At 40.9% G+C, this 19,543-nt stretch overlaps 2 protein-coding genes across 3 annotated transcripts; both read left to right on the forward strand.

The window, feature by feature from the left end:
* Positions 1–786: 786 nt before the first annotated feature.
* Positions 787–4,496, forward strand: LOC139907871 (tubulin alpha chain). The gene is made up of 4 exons (XM_071894377.2): positions 787–834; positions 2,384–2,606; positions 2,956–3,104; positions 3,380–4,496. The coding sequence occupies exons 1-4, from the start codon at positions 832–834 to the stop codon at positions 4,355–4,357; spliced, it is 1,353 nt and encodes a 450-aa protein (XP_071750478.1). The 5' UTR covers positions 787–831; the 3' UTR covers positions 4,358–4,496.
* A 2,102-nt stretch (positions 4,497–6,598) lies between these two features.
* dnajb2 (DnaJ heat shock protein family (Hsp40) member B2) lies at positions 6,599–19,162 on the forward strand. Of its 2 annotated transcripts, none has more exons than XM_078286084.1 (11): positions 6,599–6,881; positions 8,228–8,317; positions 8,676–8,785; positions 9,135–9,188; positions 9,711–9,833; positions 10,268–10,375; positions 11,030–11,162; positions 11,782–11,852; positions 12,448–12,759; positions 18,333–18,405; positions 19,057–19,162. In XM_078286084.1, exons 2-10 carry the CDS (start codon positions 8,253–8,255, stop codon positions 18,359–18,361), a joined length of 1,005 nt encoding a protein of 334 aa, XP_078142210.1. In that variant the 5' UTR covers positions 6,599–6,881; positions 8,228–8,252; the 3' UTR covers positions 18,362–18,405; positions 19,057–19,162. The 2 variants fall into 2 exon arrangements, with proteins under 2 accessions (XP_078142210.1, XP_071750477.2); XM_071894376.2 differs by having other exon boundaries at positions 19,064–19,162.
* Positions 19,163–19,543: the final 381 nt, after the last annotated feature.

Here is a 19,543-nt window from a genome sequence, read left to right on the forward strand (position 1 = left end):
TTAATTATGCCTTTACATTATGCCATGTCATTTAATTTTATGCAAATGTATGTAATCTCAGTACTTTTGAGGACTGTAATTGCTCATCCATTGCTTTTTAGTACTACAAAAGCATATGTTTTTACATCTGATGATCCTGAATAAAGACCTTCATAGACCTTTTAACAGCCTCCTCTTGACTATCATGTGATAATGCAGTCATCCATTTAATGGTTTACAGATAATCCAGACACTGGAAAGGCTGTTTGTGTGTTGGTGGGTGTGTGGGTGCGGGTGCATGCATGAAATAAGCATTAACACTCTCCCAACCCACAGTCCCTGAAGAGTGTGTTCAGAAATGATTCCCTGTCTACAAAAGGGTGTGAATATTGCACATGCTGTTGGTAAATTCCCCTACTTAACGCCTCCTTGGCTTGAGCTCTGTATGCAATTAAAGAAAACTAGTTCAGGGACTCCAGATAGTGCCTCACTGCAAATACAGAGAGAGAGAGAGAGTGAGAGAGAGAGAGAGAGAGAGAGAGAGAGAGAGAGAGAGAGACCAATAGCGAGAAAGAAATAGACTAATATTTGCATATGGGTTTAGAGCTGTAGAAGTTCACATTGAAAGACAAACAGCTACACTGGAAGGGCAGATAACCAAACAGACAGGACTTCCCTCTTTTTCTTTTAAAACTGCTGTTCCCTCCCGCCAACGGGTTATGCAGCTGCTTGCTGTGGCTTCCTGCCTGCCCCCTCTGCGTCCTTGCCTATATAAACCCTGACTCTCCCTCTCCTCCGCACTTCTGCCTTCTCTCTGAATCCTCAACGTCAGTCGAAGGACAAGCAGACAAAATGGTGAGTAACTGCTTGGCTGATGACGTAGCCTTGAAAATCCCATTCTCTCTTTCTTTCAGTCTTTCTTTCTATCATTAGTATTAAATGGATTACAGAAGCTAAGCCTCTTTAATGCTCAAAAGATCTCAGTTCTGGAGTTGAAGGCTATACAAAAGCTGTTTTATTCTATTACATAACAGTAATTATGAACTGAATGTATATTATGAAAATTTGAGGCATATCTATTGAGAATTCAGGGAGTGGCATGGTTATATGCGACTAAAAAATACCTTTACAAATCATCTCTGTGCTGTTAGACAATCTGGGTCAGATGACAAGACACTTCCTGAACTAGGCTGCTTTGTCATTTTCATACTTGTTTGATATACTACAGTTAGTCCAAAGGGGGGGAACATAACTAACTCAAGGGAAAAAGAAATAATTAGGGTCTTAATCATGTTTTTGTTGAGGAAATAAAGTGATCTTGACACTGAGAAGGAATGATTGTCGTAATCGTGGCAGTGGGGGGATGGATAGAAAGAAAAGAGAGAAGAGGAGTGGTCTGGGCAGGCCAGTATGAGTTGGTTGGCAGCCATTTTGCAGCTGTTAGGGGTTTTTGGTTTGAGGGAGGGAGGGAGAGAGACATCTCTGACTGTTACACAGCACTATGCAGCTGGACAGGATGGGGGAGGAGAGAGAGACGAAGGGGAGGAGAGGAGGAAAGGGAGGAGGTACAGGATGGAGAAGAGAGGGAAGGCTTTCCCGTCTTTCTGAGGCAGGGCCTTCCTGTCTGCAACATACTGCCTTAGTTATGTTCCACTTCTTTTGAAAGCCATACAACTGGAGCCTAGGGAATTAGCAGGAGGGACACACACAAATGCATTTCATACACTTCCTGCCTGTATTGGCTGCACTGTAACAGCCTATAGTACAGACTCTGTTTATAAGTTGCACTCCACTATCGTCTAAACACAGGCCTGCTCATATGCACTGCGAGCCACTGTAGCTTAAACACTCTCTTTTGCCATACATTGTTTGGCAGTCGATGTCTATTTGCATGTTAGGAACTAAGCTATTTCCCCTCTGAATTCATACCAAAGATGGTAATTAGATATTTGGCCAAGCCCAGCCGAAACATACAAAGACTGCTATTTGATATCCTGAAGTGAAAGGAGAAGTCGAATCTGACCTGTATTCGACACACAGTTGCAGAAAGAACATAGGGTCCCTGTAGCACTCAGTGATGATGAAACTCACTAGGTATTTTTTGTATTCCTTTTTTTCCTTTTTTAACAAAAAGACATGAAACTCACTTCAGAACATCTTTGTGAGTTGACCTGACATACAGTGTTAGCCACTGAAGAAGTCACCCATTGTATGTACAATTCAAGATTGATGCAGGAATTTCTAAGCAATCCCTCTTGGGGGTGAGGCAATACAGCTGCAGCATTAAACGGTTATATCTGTATAGTGAATGTGGATCTGATTATAGGATTGAGGCTCTAGTTTCCTTGTATATTTGTTGGCAACCTCCTTTGGCTTTACTTACCCTCCTCCCTCTTCTATTCAGCGTGAGTGTATTTCTATGCACGTCGGCCAAGCCGGAGCCCAGATGGGCAATGCATGCTGGGAGCTGTACTGTCTGGAGCATGGAATCCAGCCGGACGGCCAGATGCCCAGTGACAAGACTATTGGAGGGGGAGACGACTCCTTCAACACCTTCTTCAGCGAGACCGGGGCAGGAAAGCATGTTCCCAGAGCCATCTTTGTCGACCTGGAACCCACTGTCATTGGTCAGTAAATAAACATTAACCAATCCTTTGCTGCCACATGATTTCACAGCTCCTATCCGTGGCCATTTTAAGGACACCATTTTATGTCCCTCCTAGTACGTATTTTGTTAATTCAGTTGGGGATACAAAATGGCGTAAGGGAAAAAAACCACAATTAACATTAACATGCATAAATGTATCCAAACCATACATGTACGCAGATGGTGCCATCTTTCCTCTTCACCCTAGAGCCAAGTATTATGACTGCTTTGTCATAATTGTTTAATACAATATTGCCATGAGCAATTTAAACATTCATCACACATGAACATCTGTTCTTAACTGTTGCCTCCAATTGTTCCTTTCACAGATGAGGTGCGTACAGGAACCTACCGGCAGTTGTTCCACCCTGAGCAGCTGATTACAGGAAAGGAGGATGCAGCCAACAACTACGCCCGAGGACACTACACCATCGGCAAGGAGATCATTGATCTGGTCCTGGACAGAACTCGCAAACTGGTGAGAGATACATTAGCTTAGTTAGCTAGTTTACCTTACCTCAACTTAAAGGGCAAGCTTAGCATTTTAAGAGGCCTATATTTTTGCATAACAAGAGGGCTTCAGGCCAAAAAGCTTTTTTTTTTTGCCAATACTGTTGTCGAGGAAAAACAATAGAAAAGGTTTATCCAGTCAAAATAAAGGTGATTTCATACCTTTAACAATTGTGTTGACTGGAGTGTGGTTTTAAATGACTAAAGGCAATCATGTTTTTTTTATTTGTTTTGTTTTTTCAGGCTGACCAGTGCACTGGCCTCCAGGGGTTCCTCATCTTCCACAGCTTTGGTGGAGGCACCGGCTCTGGTTTCACCTCCCTGCTCATGGAGAGACTCTCTGTTGATTACGGGAAGAAATCAAAACTTGAATTTGCTGTCTATCCAGCCCCCCAGGTATCCACAGCCGTAGTGGAGCCCTACAACTCCATCCTGACCACCCACACCACCCTGGAGCACTCTGACTGTGCCTTCATGGTGGACAACGAAGCCATCTATGACATCTGCCGCAGGAACCTTGATATAGAGAGGCCGACCTACACCAACCTCAATAGGCTCATTGGTCAGATTGTGTCTTCAATCACTGCCTCGCTTCGCTTTGATGGAGCCCTGAATGTTGACCTGACAGAGTTCCAGACCAACTTGGTGCCCTACCCCCGTATCCACTTCCCTCTGGCCACCTATGCCCCGGTCATCTCTGCTGAGAAAGCCTACCATGAGCAGCTGTCAGTTGCTGACATCACCAATGCCTGCTTTGAACCAGCCAATCAGATGGTGAAGTGTGATCCTCGTCACGGTAAATACATGGCCTGCTGTCTGCTGTACCGTGGTGACGTGGTTCCCAAAGATGTCAACTCTGCCATCGCAGCAATCAAGACCAAACGCACCATCCAGTTTGTGGACTGGTGTCCCACAGGCTTCAAGGTGGGCATCAACTACCAGCCTCCTACGGTGGTTCCTGGAGGAGACCTGGCCAAGGTGCAGAGGGCGGTGTGCATGCTGAGCAACACCACAGCCATCGCTGAGGCCTGGGCCCGTCTGGACCACAAGTTTGACCTCATGTATGCCAAGAGGGCCTTTGTCCACTGGTATGTTGGGGAGGGCATGGAGGAAGGGGAGTTCTCAGAGGCCAGAGAAGACATGGCCGCCCTGGAGAAGGATTATGAAGAGGTGGGCACTGACAGCATGGGAGAGGAAGATGAAGAGGGAGAAGAGTATTAAAGGGCTCAACATCATCCAGGCTTTGCCATCACGCATTCCATAAGTTATCATGAGCGTAACATTCCTAGCAACATTCTGATAACCTGTGGTGGTGATATGACAGTATTATCAATAAAAATGTTCTCATGAACCTTTTTAATGAATGTGTGGTTATTCTTGTATACTCGCATCTTCAAAAAATATAGGTTCAAGCACAAGTAGAAAAACAATGTTGTTCAAAACAGTAGTGAAATTATATGTTATTTATTTCTGGCCCTATTGAAGAGTTTTTAATAATCCCTCCAAGTTAGGTCATCTAGATTAATCTCAGACAATTTAGCATATGTGCATTTAATTTGTGTCAGTGTCTACCTGGCTTTCAGAGAGGCTGAAGGGGTAACATTAGCAATGTGGTGGTATTTGCAGGGCAATAGAAGGTTGAAGTCTTTGGGTTTAAGAGTACACAGCAAACTACGGAAACAATGAATAATTAATTGAAATTATTCAGGAGCCCTAAGCAAGATAAAAGCACTGGCAATGGTCATAGAAATATTTTAATCAAGGTAAACATACAGAATATATTCTACATATCATATGTACATCTTGGTGGTCAAAACATAGATCTTAAGAAGCAGAGAATACCCTGGGTGTTTGTGAAATGTCAAATATTCAAATATTAAAGTGGACCTACTGAGGTCTGTAACTAAAACCTGTCTGACTTCATCAGTTGCAGTTAATATAGGGGGGGAAATAATGCATTTATATTTTAAGTTAAATACTCTATACTGTAATAGTTTAGGGTTCTGTGTTTCATCCCTATTTTAAGTGATGAGGAATGGGGTGAATTTTATTTTTGAGCTCAAATTTGCTCTCAGTCCCAATCCCACTATTAGTCCTCGTATTTGGATACATGTGCCATGATATGTGACCAGTTGTACTGTAACTGCCCTACAATTGTTTTGTTTAGTCTATTCACTGAGGTCAGCTGATGGATTTACCACTACTTAATGAATGTAAATGAATGTAGGGGATCTTCCCTATTGAATTACAATTAATTAGCCGCAAGGTTGCCGCCAGTTTAATTTTATTTTCAAATCCTTTGTTGGGATAATGACATAACCCAGTATATGGGGACATTTTCTGGTTAATTCCTGTTAGGATCATGATGATGAAATAAAAACCCTTTTGGATGAAAATGTTAAAAACATTCACAAATTAAGCCTCCAAGTCATTGTTTTAGAGCAGCTCCATGCATGGCTGCCACCATAGAGTCCTAGTCCTATTTAAATATTGAGAAAAAATTTGAATTGGTTTAATTAAAAGCAACCATAATTCTGCTTTGCAGTAGCCTAACCAGGCCCTTCATACCTATTTTTCAGTGGGCAAACTGGAGAGCAGCTCCCATTAATTTAACCAAGGAAATTACAGTTTCCCTGCTTTCTGTGCTCTCTGTCCCAAATTGTAGCCGTGTTACCTACAGTTGCTTCCCTCGGCCACCAGATGGGAGCAATGACCACTGAGTGTGTTGTGGGAGTTTGGTCTCCTCAATTTCACTGTTTAAATATTCCTAGAAACATTTGTTCGCCAACATTTTGTCATAGCAGCTCTATGATTCGCTAGTCCGAAAAGCCTTGTAGACCCGACTCATTATAATATCAAAAAGAAAAAAATAATAATTACCGAAGAAAATTTATAGGACTTCAGTAGAAGAAAATATCATACAAAATCAGTTCTAAGTTAACAAATCATTTAGAAACCTGTGCACGTCGCAAATTGTAAACCTTCTGGGATTTTTACTCTGCTATGATATCACTTTAATAATCATATGATATTTCTATATAATGCCATCAAGGACTTATAATGTGTCTGTGGTTCTCAATAAGAGACCTTATACTTTTATAGTTTTAGTTTATAGTTTTGCTGTGTAATTGTATATGTGTAGCCTATTAAATGTTTTATAGGATTGTCTAGTTCTTTTTCATAATGATTTAAACATGAAATGATTTAGAATGCAATAGAACAGAATTGTGGTTTATATGTGTAGCCCAAATGACCGGGCCATACTAGCATTATCCTTGATTTACACACTGTCAGCAGAAACCTGAAGTCGTTAGTTTATTGGGTTAAGCCACATTATCACAGAGCAACAGGCAGACAGGCAGGGCGGGTCTGGTGACGTTTCCAAACACTGGCATGTTCCAGACTAGACGCGCTATTTTTTTCTCTCAGCTGATGGTGACGTAGCGCGTCCAGCTTAAGCTAGGAGAAGGGCGAAGGGGCTGGATCAGGTTATGGTCCTGGGGGGACAGGCCACAGGGGCATAACGGCAGATACCTGCAATAGTGTTTTATTGTAAGCATATATTTTTCGGGGCGGTGGAGGCAGACTGTAGCAGACGGAGGGGGCCTGTCTGTCTGTGCGGCTGTCACGAACAGAGGGAAGGCGCATTCCAGAGGCGCTACTACAATAATACTAATTCATTCTCGCTCCAAGCCGGGGAACAGGCGATCAAACTGCTCACCGATTCTGCCAAAAGGTTCAAACGGTAGGTCCGAAGTAGGCCTATAACGTAGGCTATAGTGACAAGTTGTGAATACAGTCAATAGACTAACTGTGGACTGCAGACCCATCTGTTTGTTTTTAAGTTGCGCAGCTTTACCATATTTGGAAATGTTTTTGTCACTAAATTACAAAATCCCACTTTCGAATTTGACGTTGTGTAATGTAAAAACATATAGGCTATACACTACACTCACGCTGACCGTGTGTGCGTGCGCGTGTCTGCGTGCGTGTGCATCTGCCCATGTATGTAAGTTTGTGTATGTCACAGCAGCAGCTGTCACATGCCATGACAGAGCGTCCATAGCTGGAAATAACATAGAGTAATACCGCATGTTCCACACAGTGTGAGCGCATGGCTGCTCCCGGGGGAAACAGAGCCCGGTTTAGTTTAGTTTAGCTCAGTTTGGAACTCCCCTTTGACCCTGAAACTGTCGCAGTCCACTAATGAGATTGGCATTGGGTTTGAATGCTGACACAGGACTACTCCAGCTCACTGGGGACTTTAAAATTTAAGGGCATAACTATTTTTAGAGAGATAGTCCAGTTCTAACAGTCTTTATGGTACAATTATAAACATTTTAGCCTAAATATGTCATGAATAATAGGTTTAATATTAAAATTGAATTCTATGTTCCTCTGCCTCTAAATGCAGAGGCACATAGACGAAGAGACAAAAAGTGCCAAAAATGTATTTTGAAATAGTTTTGTTGGGACGATATTATCGGCAAAAAGTCTGGAGGTAAATTCCTTTTTGAAAGAATGAAATGATCAAGGACATAAAACACATACTAGAAGATATTGTTGTCACACAACCACTAACTAGAGTGGTGTCTTTCCTGCTGAGAGAAACACTTCTCTATGAATCTCTTCACTTCTCTTCATGAAACTCTTCACTTTGATTCAATATCTAAAAAAGGGAAGGATGCAGTCCTGGGTTCTGTATTTACTTTATTTGCTGGTCAGAATGATAAGCAACTATGTTTACTCAAGACCTTCCTCGGACAGTCTTAGGTCCCATGTGACCAAATTGTTGCTGTTTATCATTTTTGTCTGCAAATTAAATAAATATTAGGCATAGAGCTGTTCCTTTTCCTTTTTTGGATTTTGGGGAAATAGCATATAGACCCGGGATTTCCAAACTTTTCCATATCAGGGACGCCAAGTAGATACACATGCTGGGATCCCGTTCTGAAATGATTCACAAAATAGCAGAGCTCAGAATGTGTTAATTGTCCAATCAGAATTGAGTATTCAACAAAGGCGTGTAACAATTCAAAAGAAGAATTCAAAGGAAACATGCACTGGTGTGTGTTGGTGTTGCTGTTGAAGGTGGTGAGGAGTGAGAGGAGGCGACATGGTGAATTACTATGACATCCTGGGAGTGTCCAGAACCGCCAATCAGGAAGACATCAAGAAGGCGTGAGTATAACGTTACCGAGGGACTCTAGCCAATAAGGACTCTTTACACCAGGCCATAGACTATGTATTGATCTAAAAGCAGCATTTCAATTTAGTATAAAATGCAGTTTTTGACAGTATTTTGGCAATACAACTTTTTACTTTGATTGCAAGGTAATATGCAATATAGAATGCATTATTTTTGAAGAAATTTCCCCACCACTAGTGAATACAGATTCTCTAGCAATACGTAATGAATACATAAAAACAATATGTCAAGTATAAAAACATAAGGATGTGTGTATATCTGCACATGTCTGTATGTGTCTGTGTTTGTGTGTGTGTGTGTGTGTGTGTGTGTGTATGTGTGTGTGTTCAGGTACAGGAAGCAGGCCCTGAGATGGCATCCAGACAAAAACCCAGACAACAAGGAGGAAGCAGAGAGAAAGTTCAAAGAATTGGCTGAAGCCTATGAAGTCCTGTCTGACAGTAAGTCAGGACAGTGTGTATGTATATGCACGTGTATGTGTGTGTGTGTGCGTATGTGTATGTGTGTGTGTGAGTGAGGGTGGGGGGGTTGTCAAGTGGCTGGGTCTTCGTATGAGTGGTTGGTCTGTGTGTATTGATACTGTGAGTCATGACCTGACTCTGTTTTATAATGTCAGACTTTTCAATTTCATTTTTAAAGTGATCATTTAATTTATTGTGTGTATGTGTTTATGTGTGTGTGTGTGTGTGTGTGTGTATGTGTGTGTGTGTGTGCATGAGAGAGACAGATGTATTGATGTATATAAGTTTTGATTCCATCACTGAGTCATACTCTCTTCCTGTCCTACAGAGAGTAAACGTGAGGCGTACGACAACTATGGAAATGACAGAATGCGACACAGAGGTAAAAATGTTTTAAATAAAGCACTCAGCTGTCACATATGTAGCCGCTGATGAAGTCTCCAGTTTTTACATCCTTGCTGCAGTGCTGTTGTAATGTCGTTCCACCCCCAAGAATAATTGCTCTGGATTAATACTAATGCAGTAATAATGCAGGATTGATAGGATTGAAGTGTGTAAATTTCTTGTGTTTCATCTCCTCTCACTCGTTCCCTCCTTTCCTCCCTCCTCTCCCTCCTTCCTTTGGCCATCATCACTCCTCCACCTCCACTATGTCTCTTCTCTCTCTTCCCTTCGTCTCTGCCTCTTTATCCTCTTTGTCCCCCCTTCCTTCCTCCATCCTCCGTCCCTCCCACTACCTTCTCCTCATCCCCTTGAACCTCTTTCTCCTTCCTTCCACTTCACTGTACCTTCTCTCCTTCCCTTCCTGCTCCCTCCCTCTCGCTCCTCTCCCCTCTCTCCCCATTTCTTTCCTCGCTCCACACCTTCTCTTCCCTACACACCCCACCACCCCTTCATCTCCCAGGTTCCACCAGCTCTCCGACAGACTTTTCGTCAGATTTCCCAGAATTCACCTTCACATTCCGCAGCCCAGACGAGGTTTTCAGAGAGTTCTTCGGTGGCCAGGATCCCTTCGCTAGCTTCTTCGGTGAGTCAGACACCATGTGTATTTGGGACGTGATCCATTTTCATGGGTTACACTCATTAGTCCTGGAATACTCGAAACTGAAAATAACGATTCTTATACACTGACATTGTGATAACCTCTTGTAAACATAATACCAGTTAAATTAGACTGTTCTTAATCTTGATGGGGTCCCTCTGGACACTCCTTACTCTCCAGACCCTACTTTGAAATCAATGATGCATCAGTCCATGGATTCATTTGTGGAGCAAGAGTTAGATATACTATAATAAAGTTATTTAAAAGAGAAGATTTCATTCCATTGCTTGACTCTTTGCTAACTTCTTTGCTAGTTCTCATAACAACCCACTATTTCATCTTGCCTACCAGTCAGAAAGGATCTATTATAATGTCTCTCTCTCTCTCTTTCTCTCTCTCTCGCTCTCTCGCTCTCTCAGATGACTTCTCATCCTTTGGAGGAATCCATGGTCGTGGTTTCCATGGCCACCAAAGCTCCTCCTCTCGCCTCGGCCCCAGTCGGTTCTTCTCCTTCCCTTCAGCGGGAGGTAAACAGTTGCATATCAATAATGTTACATGGAGAATATATAGCTGTCTAATTACTTATCGTGGCACATTCTGTTGTCAGCACAATGTTAGAAGCAGTAGCCCCAAAATCTGCATCTTATTTTCATGTGGTTCAAAGCTTATGGGGAGTAGTTGACAGGGTCTATATTATACAGCTCTTGTTTTCTAGTCAAGTCAAGTTTATTTATAGAGCACTTTTAACAAACAGGATTGTCACAAAGTGATTTAGAGAAAACAAAGGGCACAAAAACAGACAGAAAAGGATAGTAAATACAAGCGATAGAACAGGCCTGTGTGTGGGCATGTTCATGTGTATGAATGTGTATTTTCTAATGATTCCTACTATTATATCTCAGACCAGAGGTACTGCAAAATGAGGGAAACATGTTTTAATATATATATGATTCTATCTACTACATCCAAGCTTTCCCCTTGTTGTGCAGATAGAAACTGCAATACATTATATTGCAGTAAAAACATATTCTGCCGTAATATCATAGTAGCAGTAGTATCTTTGCAAATAAGTTAAAATGCAGGTAAGAAGATGAATAAATTGTCCTCTCTTGTTTTGTCTTCTCTTCTCTCCTCTTCTTCCCTCCTCTGCTCTCCTCTCCTTATCACCTTCTCTTCTCCAGTTGAATTTACCTCCTTCTCCTCTTCCCTGGGTGGTCTGGATGGGATGGACAGCATGGGAGGAGGGATGGGCAACTTCAAATCCGTTTCCACCTCCACTCGCATCGTAAACGGCAAACGCACCACCACCAAGAAGTATGTCTTCCCTAGTAAAGTCACCTAAGCCAAATAGTATTTGCAAATAATTTTTTTTTTTTTTTTAGCCTAGTTTAGGGCCACATGGATGGGGCTTGCTATATAGAATTATATAATTATAATTAATAATATAGAAAGCAATACATTGAGTGCCAGAGAAGTTAAACATTCACAGGAAAGTATTTGAAAGTCACTGTTTCCTGATATATTCCCTGATGTGAAAAAAAAAACTCACTCCAATCATATTAAAGCAAACATTAACATTTGTTTGCAACTATTACTCAGGTCTGATATTTCCTTAGTTGTAGTCCTTTATCTTGCTCAAGGTATGAAAGCTAAAGCTATGGGGTTAGGTTACCATAACATTTAAGCTGCTGATAGTGCTTATATTTTTCTAAGGTCTATTTTACTTACCTAAGGCATTCAATCATGCTCATATACAGGTTGACTTAGGTGAGATTAAGTGTGCATTAATGAAACAGTGTTAGTATGTACTGTAGACTGATAAGAGAAGAAGTGCAAGGTGCATCAATGCAAAACAACAAAAGAATGGAATGGGATTTTTGGAATCAAGACAATGCTAATTGTGTGTGTCTGTGTGTCTGTGTCTTGCTTACAGGATAAAGGAGAATGGGCAGGAAAGAACAGAGATTGAGGAGGATGGGGTGTTAAAGACTATCCTTATTAATGGTAAGCTCACACACACTGAATAGTGTATTGAAAAATCAGATGACAAATATAGATTAGTCTCATGTTTGCCTACCATCCACTTTCTTCAAATTAGTGTTGTCACAATAACCCAAATTTTTATACCACTTCAATACCGTTGAGAATGATTGAATTCAATATTGACTTTTATGACTGTTTAATACTTGCCATGTGGATTGGAATAGTTAAAAGAAGGAGGAGGACTGGAATAGACAGAGCTGGTTTGGAGTCAAACTGCTGAAAGCATGGCAACAGCATTAAACAGTCCACCACATCTTGAACTGAATCCAGTAACTGGTCCCACAAGCAAATATGGAACTATTTAGCTCCAGAGAAACAAAGAAAAAAACTGACACATCAAAACCCTTGTGAAAAGTGTGGTAACACATTGCTCAATGTTTTTTCTTTTGGTATCGTCTTAGTATCACATTTTTAGATATTAAACTTAGTATTTGTATTGAAGTCAAAATTCTGGTACTGTGACAACACTACTTCAAAAGCTCATTCTGTCACTCCTGCCTGTGTATTTCTACTCATGTGCTTGTGCACATACACACCTGTGTTGTGTTGTTCCTAGGTGTGGAGGATGAGATGGCCCTCGCACTGGAGCTGAGCCGACGAGAGCAACAGCCCCATCAATCGCCTCCTAAGCCACGCCTCCAACAGACCAGATCACCCGCCGAGCCCGACAGATCCCGCCCCAACCCTCATTCATCAGCGACACAACGATCATTTAGCTCCGCCCCTTACTTCCACTACAGGGGGACGGGGGGAAGCAGTGAGGATGACGAAGTAGACGAAGATCTGCAGATGGCGTTGGCATGCAGCCTGTCAGAAATGGAGGCCCAGCAGAGAGCGGCCGCAACCACGGCAACCGACTTCATCTCAGGTGCTGGGGGTGGGATCAGAGTCATGATTGACAGAACTGGGGGCCATAGAGGAGGCGGGATTATTAAAGCTAAAAACTTAAGTGCGGCTGATGGCGAAAAGGTCGGAAAAGAGAAGAGAGATGAAGCGGGGCAGTTTGAGAATGGGAAGGGGAAAGTAGGATCAGGGCCTGGAGGTAAGTGGGTGGAGCAGGGGGAGGTAGTCATGGGTCACCCCGGGGGACCAGGCACCTTGTCTGGGGAGCAGGCAGATGGGAGCAGCCCCTCAAGTTTAGGGTCACCCACTACTGCCAATACTACGCCACTAAACCAGTACAATGAAGAAGAAGGGGAACCTGCTAAAAATAATGAAAGTAATGTGAAAAAGAAAAAGAAGTGCGGATGTATCGTGTGCTGATGCAAGGTATGTGTGTGTACGTGTGTGTGTGTGTGTGTGTGTGTGTGTGTGTGTGTGTGTGGTGTGTGTGTGTGTGTGTGTGTGCGCGCGTGCATGTGGCTGGGTGGATAGGTGAAATTGGGATGTATTCTCCATTATCATACTTACCTCAGTGTTCTGCCTACAGCCATGTAATTTGTTTGTCAGACTCTTAATTTGGGGCAGTGCCTCAACTGATCACATAGCTTTCAAATAGTCTTCACACCTCTAATCTGTAAAAAGGAATAGTGAATCAACTTTGACAAGGAATGTGTTACTATTGTAGTGCTTTTGCTTGTTTTCATTGTTGCATTGCTAGATCCACAAATTTCCACATATTCTGCCTAAATACCTAAAATTGTTTTGTTTTTATGCATGCAACACAATATAGAGCATTGTCTCTGAATGTATATTTGCCAAAAACAGTTTGTCTAGATTGCAAAGAGTATAGGACATTAATTAAGAGGGATTTAAATGTAGCAAACTGAGTATATTTGATTTAACTGAGTCAAATCCAATGCAGGGGGGATGATTCCTTCTCTTCCAAAAGTGTGTGTGTGTGTGTGTGTGTGTGTGTGTGTGTGTGTGTGTGTGTGTGTGTGTATTTTTGGGTCAGTTCAGACCTTGCTATGGAATTTTCTCGTACAGACTCAGTCCTTGTTCTCTCTGGCAAAGGGAATGTGTCAGACTTATGTAATAGCAGAGCCAGCTCAGCCTAGTGTTACTAAAACAATGGATCAAAATACAAATTAGGTCACAGATCTTTTACTTGTGGATCTCATCATGACAAGAATACTAATTTGATTTAATAATTCCCACTCCCTGGTTGAGACTAAACTTAATTTAGTTTGGGTTAGTGTATAGACATGTATAGCAAAACAGAGTCTCTAAGTTACAGTGGAGCACATACAGACAGGCAGGCACCCTGGCTAAAAGTCTGTAAACTATAGTGAAATTTTGCATGTACAATACAGGCAGGCTTTAACAGAATACCCTAGCTTTCATAATGTTGTATAGTGGGAACAGTTAGGAAACTGATCTTTATGTCCTATACCTTTCCAATAGTTCACATATCACTCCTAAACTGTTAAAGTACATGAGCTATATTGGCTTTAACGCAGTGTTCAAGGCAAAATGAGCCATTGTCCCCTTTTGTTTTGTGGTTGTGTGTGATATGAATACTAGTTTTAATGAGCCTGGTGAGACTAAATTTCTCAAATTTGAGTGCCTTTGTGAAAAAAATAAGAAGTGCAAACTACTGATTCTCTGGTAGCTTGCTTTGGTTGAAGGTCTAGCATTTTTTTGCTTAGATTTTAGATGAAACAGTGTTTAATGAAAGCACTTTGTAGAGTTAGAATAAGAGATTTTGTGCAAGAGAAGCACAGAATTGAGCAATGTCCTTGGCACAGAATTATGATGATGCTAAAGCACAGTTACATACAATAATGATATAAATCTTTTATACTTTTGATCCTTTTGGTGCCTTTGTGGATCTGTTTACTAAGCTTTACTATGCTTACAGTGCCATTGCAAATGTGCCAAGTCATAAAAAGAAAGTATGTATTATTAAGGCTTTCTATGTTAGTCAACCTACAGTGCCAAATGGGCTTAGTGCGGTTTGGGAGTATCCTTTGCTTTGACTGGATGTCATTGCTCCTATCTGTGGCAGCTTATAGCAGCTGTTTTGCATCCCTTCCTGAGTGTATTCAGTTAAATAAATGGGACGCAAAATAGGGCCACATGCCAAGAAAGCCCAATCCATCAAAGTATTTGAAGTATTTGTTGAAGATGCCCTTGTTCACTGAAGAGGGATCGGCTTCCCTGCGCGCTTTTCCTACTATAACCATTAGGGAAATTGCAGGTGATGTGAAGTGTTGGCTCAGGTGTGCGGTCAGATAGAAGAGAGGTAACTGCACGGTGGCAGTAGCCTGAAGGTTAGCGAATTGGGCTTCGCAACCAGAACGGTGCCAGTTTGATTCCCCTGGACTGGTTTAGAAAGTCCGGGTGTTGGGCGTTCCAGTGGCTCGGTTGGCTAAGACGCGTATCATGTAACCGCAACATCCTGGGTTCGAATTTGCCCTGGGACCTTTGTCTTTCTCCTGTCTTTCTCCATAATACTGTCCCAGAAAGCAGAGATGCCATAAAAAATCATCTTTGAACATAGAAATCTGCACAGTAAAAAACTCTTGAACACTGTCTAGACTTGCATATTAAATACATTTATTATCTGGCAACAGTTCGGCATGTTTTTTAATTCTCGTAAAAGTAATCTTTAAAAAAATAGAAAGTCTGGGTGGGGGAGATAATTACGCTATCTCCTCCTTCAACATCTATAATTTTAATCCTAATGTCCTCGAGCAAAACTCTGAACCCCCACCTGCTCCAGTGGAGCTGCTCAGCCGGCAACATTACCAAGATTGTTGTAGTTCCAAAGTGTGAGTGAGTGACTGTGCGCAACCCTCCCTCCACCTGCACCAATATGTCCAGGCTGTTGGTGAAAAAAAGAATGTATTTCCAGATTAAATAAGGGTTAAAGAATGGTGAGGACACACCTCAAAGGACAAGGGATGCTGAAAACAAGTGGATGGGATTAAATAGAAAGATTTTGTACTTGTACAAAATTGCAATGTTAAATTTTTAAATTTTGTCATCCAGTTACAGGTAGTGATTTCAAATGATCAGATCAGATTACTACTGAGATGTGTCATGTGTCTCACTGAATCGGCTTGTATGTCCTCCCCTCTGCACCGGGGCAGGATGTCCATGAAAAAAAAAACATGGCGACGCCACTCCCTCTTCCAGTAAAGCGTTTTAGGTGCAGAAATGCATTGATTTTGTTTGAGCTCCTACCCCCCAAAAATGTCTGTGCACAGTCCTGGTAATGTGGAAAAAAACTCTGTGCCCTAATGCTATGGTGGAAGCTCATGTGTAATGTGAGGAAGATGTGTGTGTGTGTGTGTGTGTGTGTGTGTGTGTTGTGTAGAAAGAGAGAGAGAGAGAAAGAGAGTGACAAACTCTACGACCCTGCTGATTGTTGAGTTAGGGTTACCATGGCGCTGCTGGATAGAACCCAAACTGTCCACTACACTACACACACACACACACACACACACACACACACACACAAACAGAACACTAACAACTGTCCAGATGAATGACTTCAATGGCAATAGATATAATGTGAGTTTATGATTTCATTGGGAATACATTTTACAGCGGACAGTGAAATGAATGTCGCCAATTAAAGCTTTGATGAGACTGGATGTGGGAAGACATGCGATCTGACAATGAGATGGGAGTGAACTGAAATATAGAAAAAGAAATATCACTCTCTCCATAGCAAAAGTTTAAAAGGATTTGTGACCTATGTGTAGAATAAGGCTGAAAACAGCAGGAAGGACAATAACAGCTTACTTCTACTAGCAATGTGTTTGTTCATAAAATAAGTACTTTTAAACCTTTGCTCTGAAAACGTTACCTATGATCTTTTTTTTTTTTTTTTTTTTGAATCAATCAAATGAGCATCTTACTATATCTTACAGGCAGTGTCCCTTTTCTGTCCTGTTATTATATTGTTTACAGACCTAGCTAAATCTGTCATTTGAAATGGTTTTCATATATTTTTCACGAGTGCTTGATTTAGTTTACATCGCATGAGTTGCTGTCACTTTAGAAGATAACCATCACCACTGGCAAAAATCAAGCACTCCGCAAGTTTCAGAACATACAGATATTTTAAACCAATTCAAATGCATTTGGCTCTGGTCTGCTTGTTCAAGAGAGATTTATCGTTTCTCCTCTCCAAATTGTCATTGCTGAGTGTGGAGAGAAAAAAAAAGAGAGAGAGAGAGATAGAGAGGTTCTCCGAGAATAATATATCAGCGTGTTATAACTGTACTACATTGAACTGCCTTGTGTTATTGTTTTTTTGGTTTTCTCAAATTGTTAAAAGGGAAATAACAAATAAAAATTCTGCCAAAAGAGCAGTTGGAATATTTGAATTATTTTTTTTAAATGTGGCAGAAACTGTTATTATTATGCATTATCCAATAATTGAATCTCATTTCCTGTTATAATAATAATAATAATAATAATAGCAATTTAGAAGGAAAACAGACTGAAGACGCTGCTTGCCCTGTTTTGTCCTAAATGACTCCTGATTCTCTGGTCTCTCTGAAAGTTCGAACAGCTGATTCACATCATTTTGAGGCAAAGCAGATGAGTCATTTGAACAACAATAATGGCCAACAGAACTCATTCAGTCCACTTTATTCATTGATAATACTTGTTTTTTCAACCATTATGTTACTTGTTTACATGCATGCTTGCTGGTCGTGTTTCTGTGAGAGTAGTTTCCTAAAATCATCTTGGAAGTAAAAGCTGGATTTACAGAGGAACAGAAAGATGTGTATAATCCCATGTGATCCAGATCTCGCTGTTTGTCCACATTAAACCAGCACTGAAGAGATCAGATCCTGGTAAGACTAAGGCTAAAATCAGCTTTTCCTTTTCTGTGTACCTCCAGCTGAAGATCGTCTAACAGTGATGAAGAATACAAAATCACTTAGCCTAATATTTGGCCTTAAAATCTTATTTTTCTTAAAACAAGTGGAAAAAATCTGCCAGTGATGTGAGATAATTTCACCTGTTTCCGATGCAAATTAACTTGTTTTCGAGAATTGTCTTGAATTAAGTGACATTATCTTGATACTAGAGGAGTGATGGACCTTATTTCAAGATATGATCACTTGTTTTAAGATAATTCTCAAAATTGATATTTTTTGCAATGAAAGTGAAGAGATCATTTTGCCACTAAGACTTGTGAGACCAAGAACTGTCATGTATAATTATGCAGGCTGGTTATCCTGGCGCTGTGTTGTGCTTTCACAGATTTAAATTAGCAACAGAATATTATTTTAGCTCACAGATTGCTTATGTTTTTGAGCACGCCACATTTTCTCCTGCTATCTGCTGCTTTAGTTCTCATTCTGTTCTTCTGTTTATGCTTTGGTATTAATTATTGCCACCTGTACAGTTTGTGACAACTGCACAGGTGAAAAACAATCTAGTACCATATTATTTGTAAATTAAGTTGCAAAATGTTTTCTTCTGTAGTGTCTGTGGTGTTGTCTGTCTTACACTTCCTGCTTCCTGTTTCAGACTCAGACTTCCAGGCCTTCACGGGCTAACCTGATTGGCTCACGCTGCTCTGTGCCCTAACCCCCGCCCTGAGGTAAAGAACAAGTCTGAACCTCCACCATCAGTCAGCCCGTCAGTCATTCTTCCCCCCTGCCCTTCCCCCCCCCCGACCCACCTGTAGGTCACAGGACGCCCAAAGGCCCAAAACAACACTTCACTTTGCTCTTAACATTTGTAGTTTTTGGGCCACCAGTTCTAACTGTCCCACTCTCAACTACGATGTTGCTGACTTGATATAATATTATTTCCATTGATTTGAGGGCAATGCTTCTAGCACACATACAAACCAAGAAGACAAACAAGAATACAGTATGTGTCAAAATAAGGTATATAATTTTTAATAATAATGAAAAACAAAGCTGTATAATTTTAGTTGTTTTTAACTTATTTTGCCATTTTAACAAAATAATTCAACATTCAATAGTTCGTAAATAATAGATGTACTTGGAAACAGGAAAAATATAAATAATACAGTGAGTATAAATAATGTATTTAACAAAAATGTATACCTACCTTTGAAACTCCTGGTATATTGCTATTTTTTGTTTGTCATCTTATGCTTATTTGCCATTATTGATAATCTGTAACATATCACTTTTAAGAGGCAGCTGTTTGTAATGTGCTACATTACAGACCCTTTGCTATGGTAATGCTGATGCTTATCCTTGTACATTTACTCCTACAGGCCAAAGGTCAATCCCCCATGATGCACTTGTCTCTCTGCCCACCTGGCTTCTACCTGCTGAATGACACTTTAAAAAGTTTCATCTGAAAATGAAAAAAAAGAAAAACTGAATCACAGATACATGATGTATTTTTTATGTATGTGTGCGTATGCGAGTGTGTGTATATAGCTCATTCTGGAAAGAAAGACTGGAATATTGTATTTTGAAACTCATGAGAACAACAGTTCTAATCATCTCTGCATTAAATAATGATGTTTCAACTGCATTTTTACTAATTGTGTTCTGGGAAAACAGTCCACACACAGGATCAACACTATGGAACTGTCTGGTGTAAATAATCACTGTACTGGTAGGAAATTACCTGGCTAGGAGTAAAAATATCCCTATAAGTGGGAATTTATGCAGAAGGCAAAAAGAAAATGCCCTTGAAACATTTAAAGCAGAGAAAGTAAAGCTTCTCCTGCTGACTTACTGTCTATCAGCCTA

Source organism: Centroberyx gerrardi, chromosome 10, assembly GCF_048128805.1.
Source record: "Centroberyx gerrardi isolate f3 chromosome 10, fCenGer3.hap1.cur.20231027, whole genome shotgun sequence".
Lineage (NCBI taxonomy): Eukaryota > Metazoa > Chordata > Actinopteri > Beryciformes > Berycidae > Centroberyx > Centroberyx gerrardi.

Excerpts from the sequence above, each read along its gene's own strand:
- dnajb2 (XM_078286084.1), top strand. The coding sequence starts at position 8,253 with ATGGTGAATTACTATGACATCCTGGGAGTGTCCAGAACCGCCAATCAG. Across the intron at positions 8,786-9,134 it reads CTATGAAGTCCTGTCTGACA|AGAGTAAACGTGAGGCGTAC; the intron begins GTAAGTCAGGAC and ends CCTGTCCTACAG. Across the intron at positions 9,189-9,710 it reads TGACAGAATGCGACACAGAG|GTTCCACCAGCTCTCCGACA; the intron begins GTAAAAATGTTT and ends TTCATCTCCCAG.
- LOC139907871 (XM_071894377.2), top strand. Across the intron at positions 2,607-2,955 it reads CCTGGAACCCACTGTCATTG|ATGAGGTGCGTACAGGAACC; the intron begins GTCAGTAAATAA and ends TTCCTTTCACAG. Across the intron at positions 3,105-3,379 it reads TGGACAGAACTCGCAAACTG|GCTGACCAGTGCACTGGCCT; the intron begins GTGAGAGATACA and ends TTGTTTTTTCAG.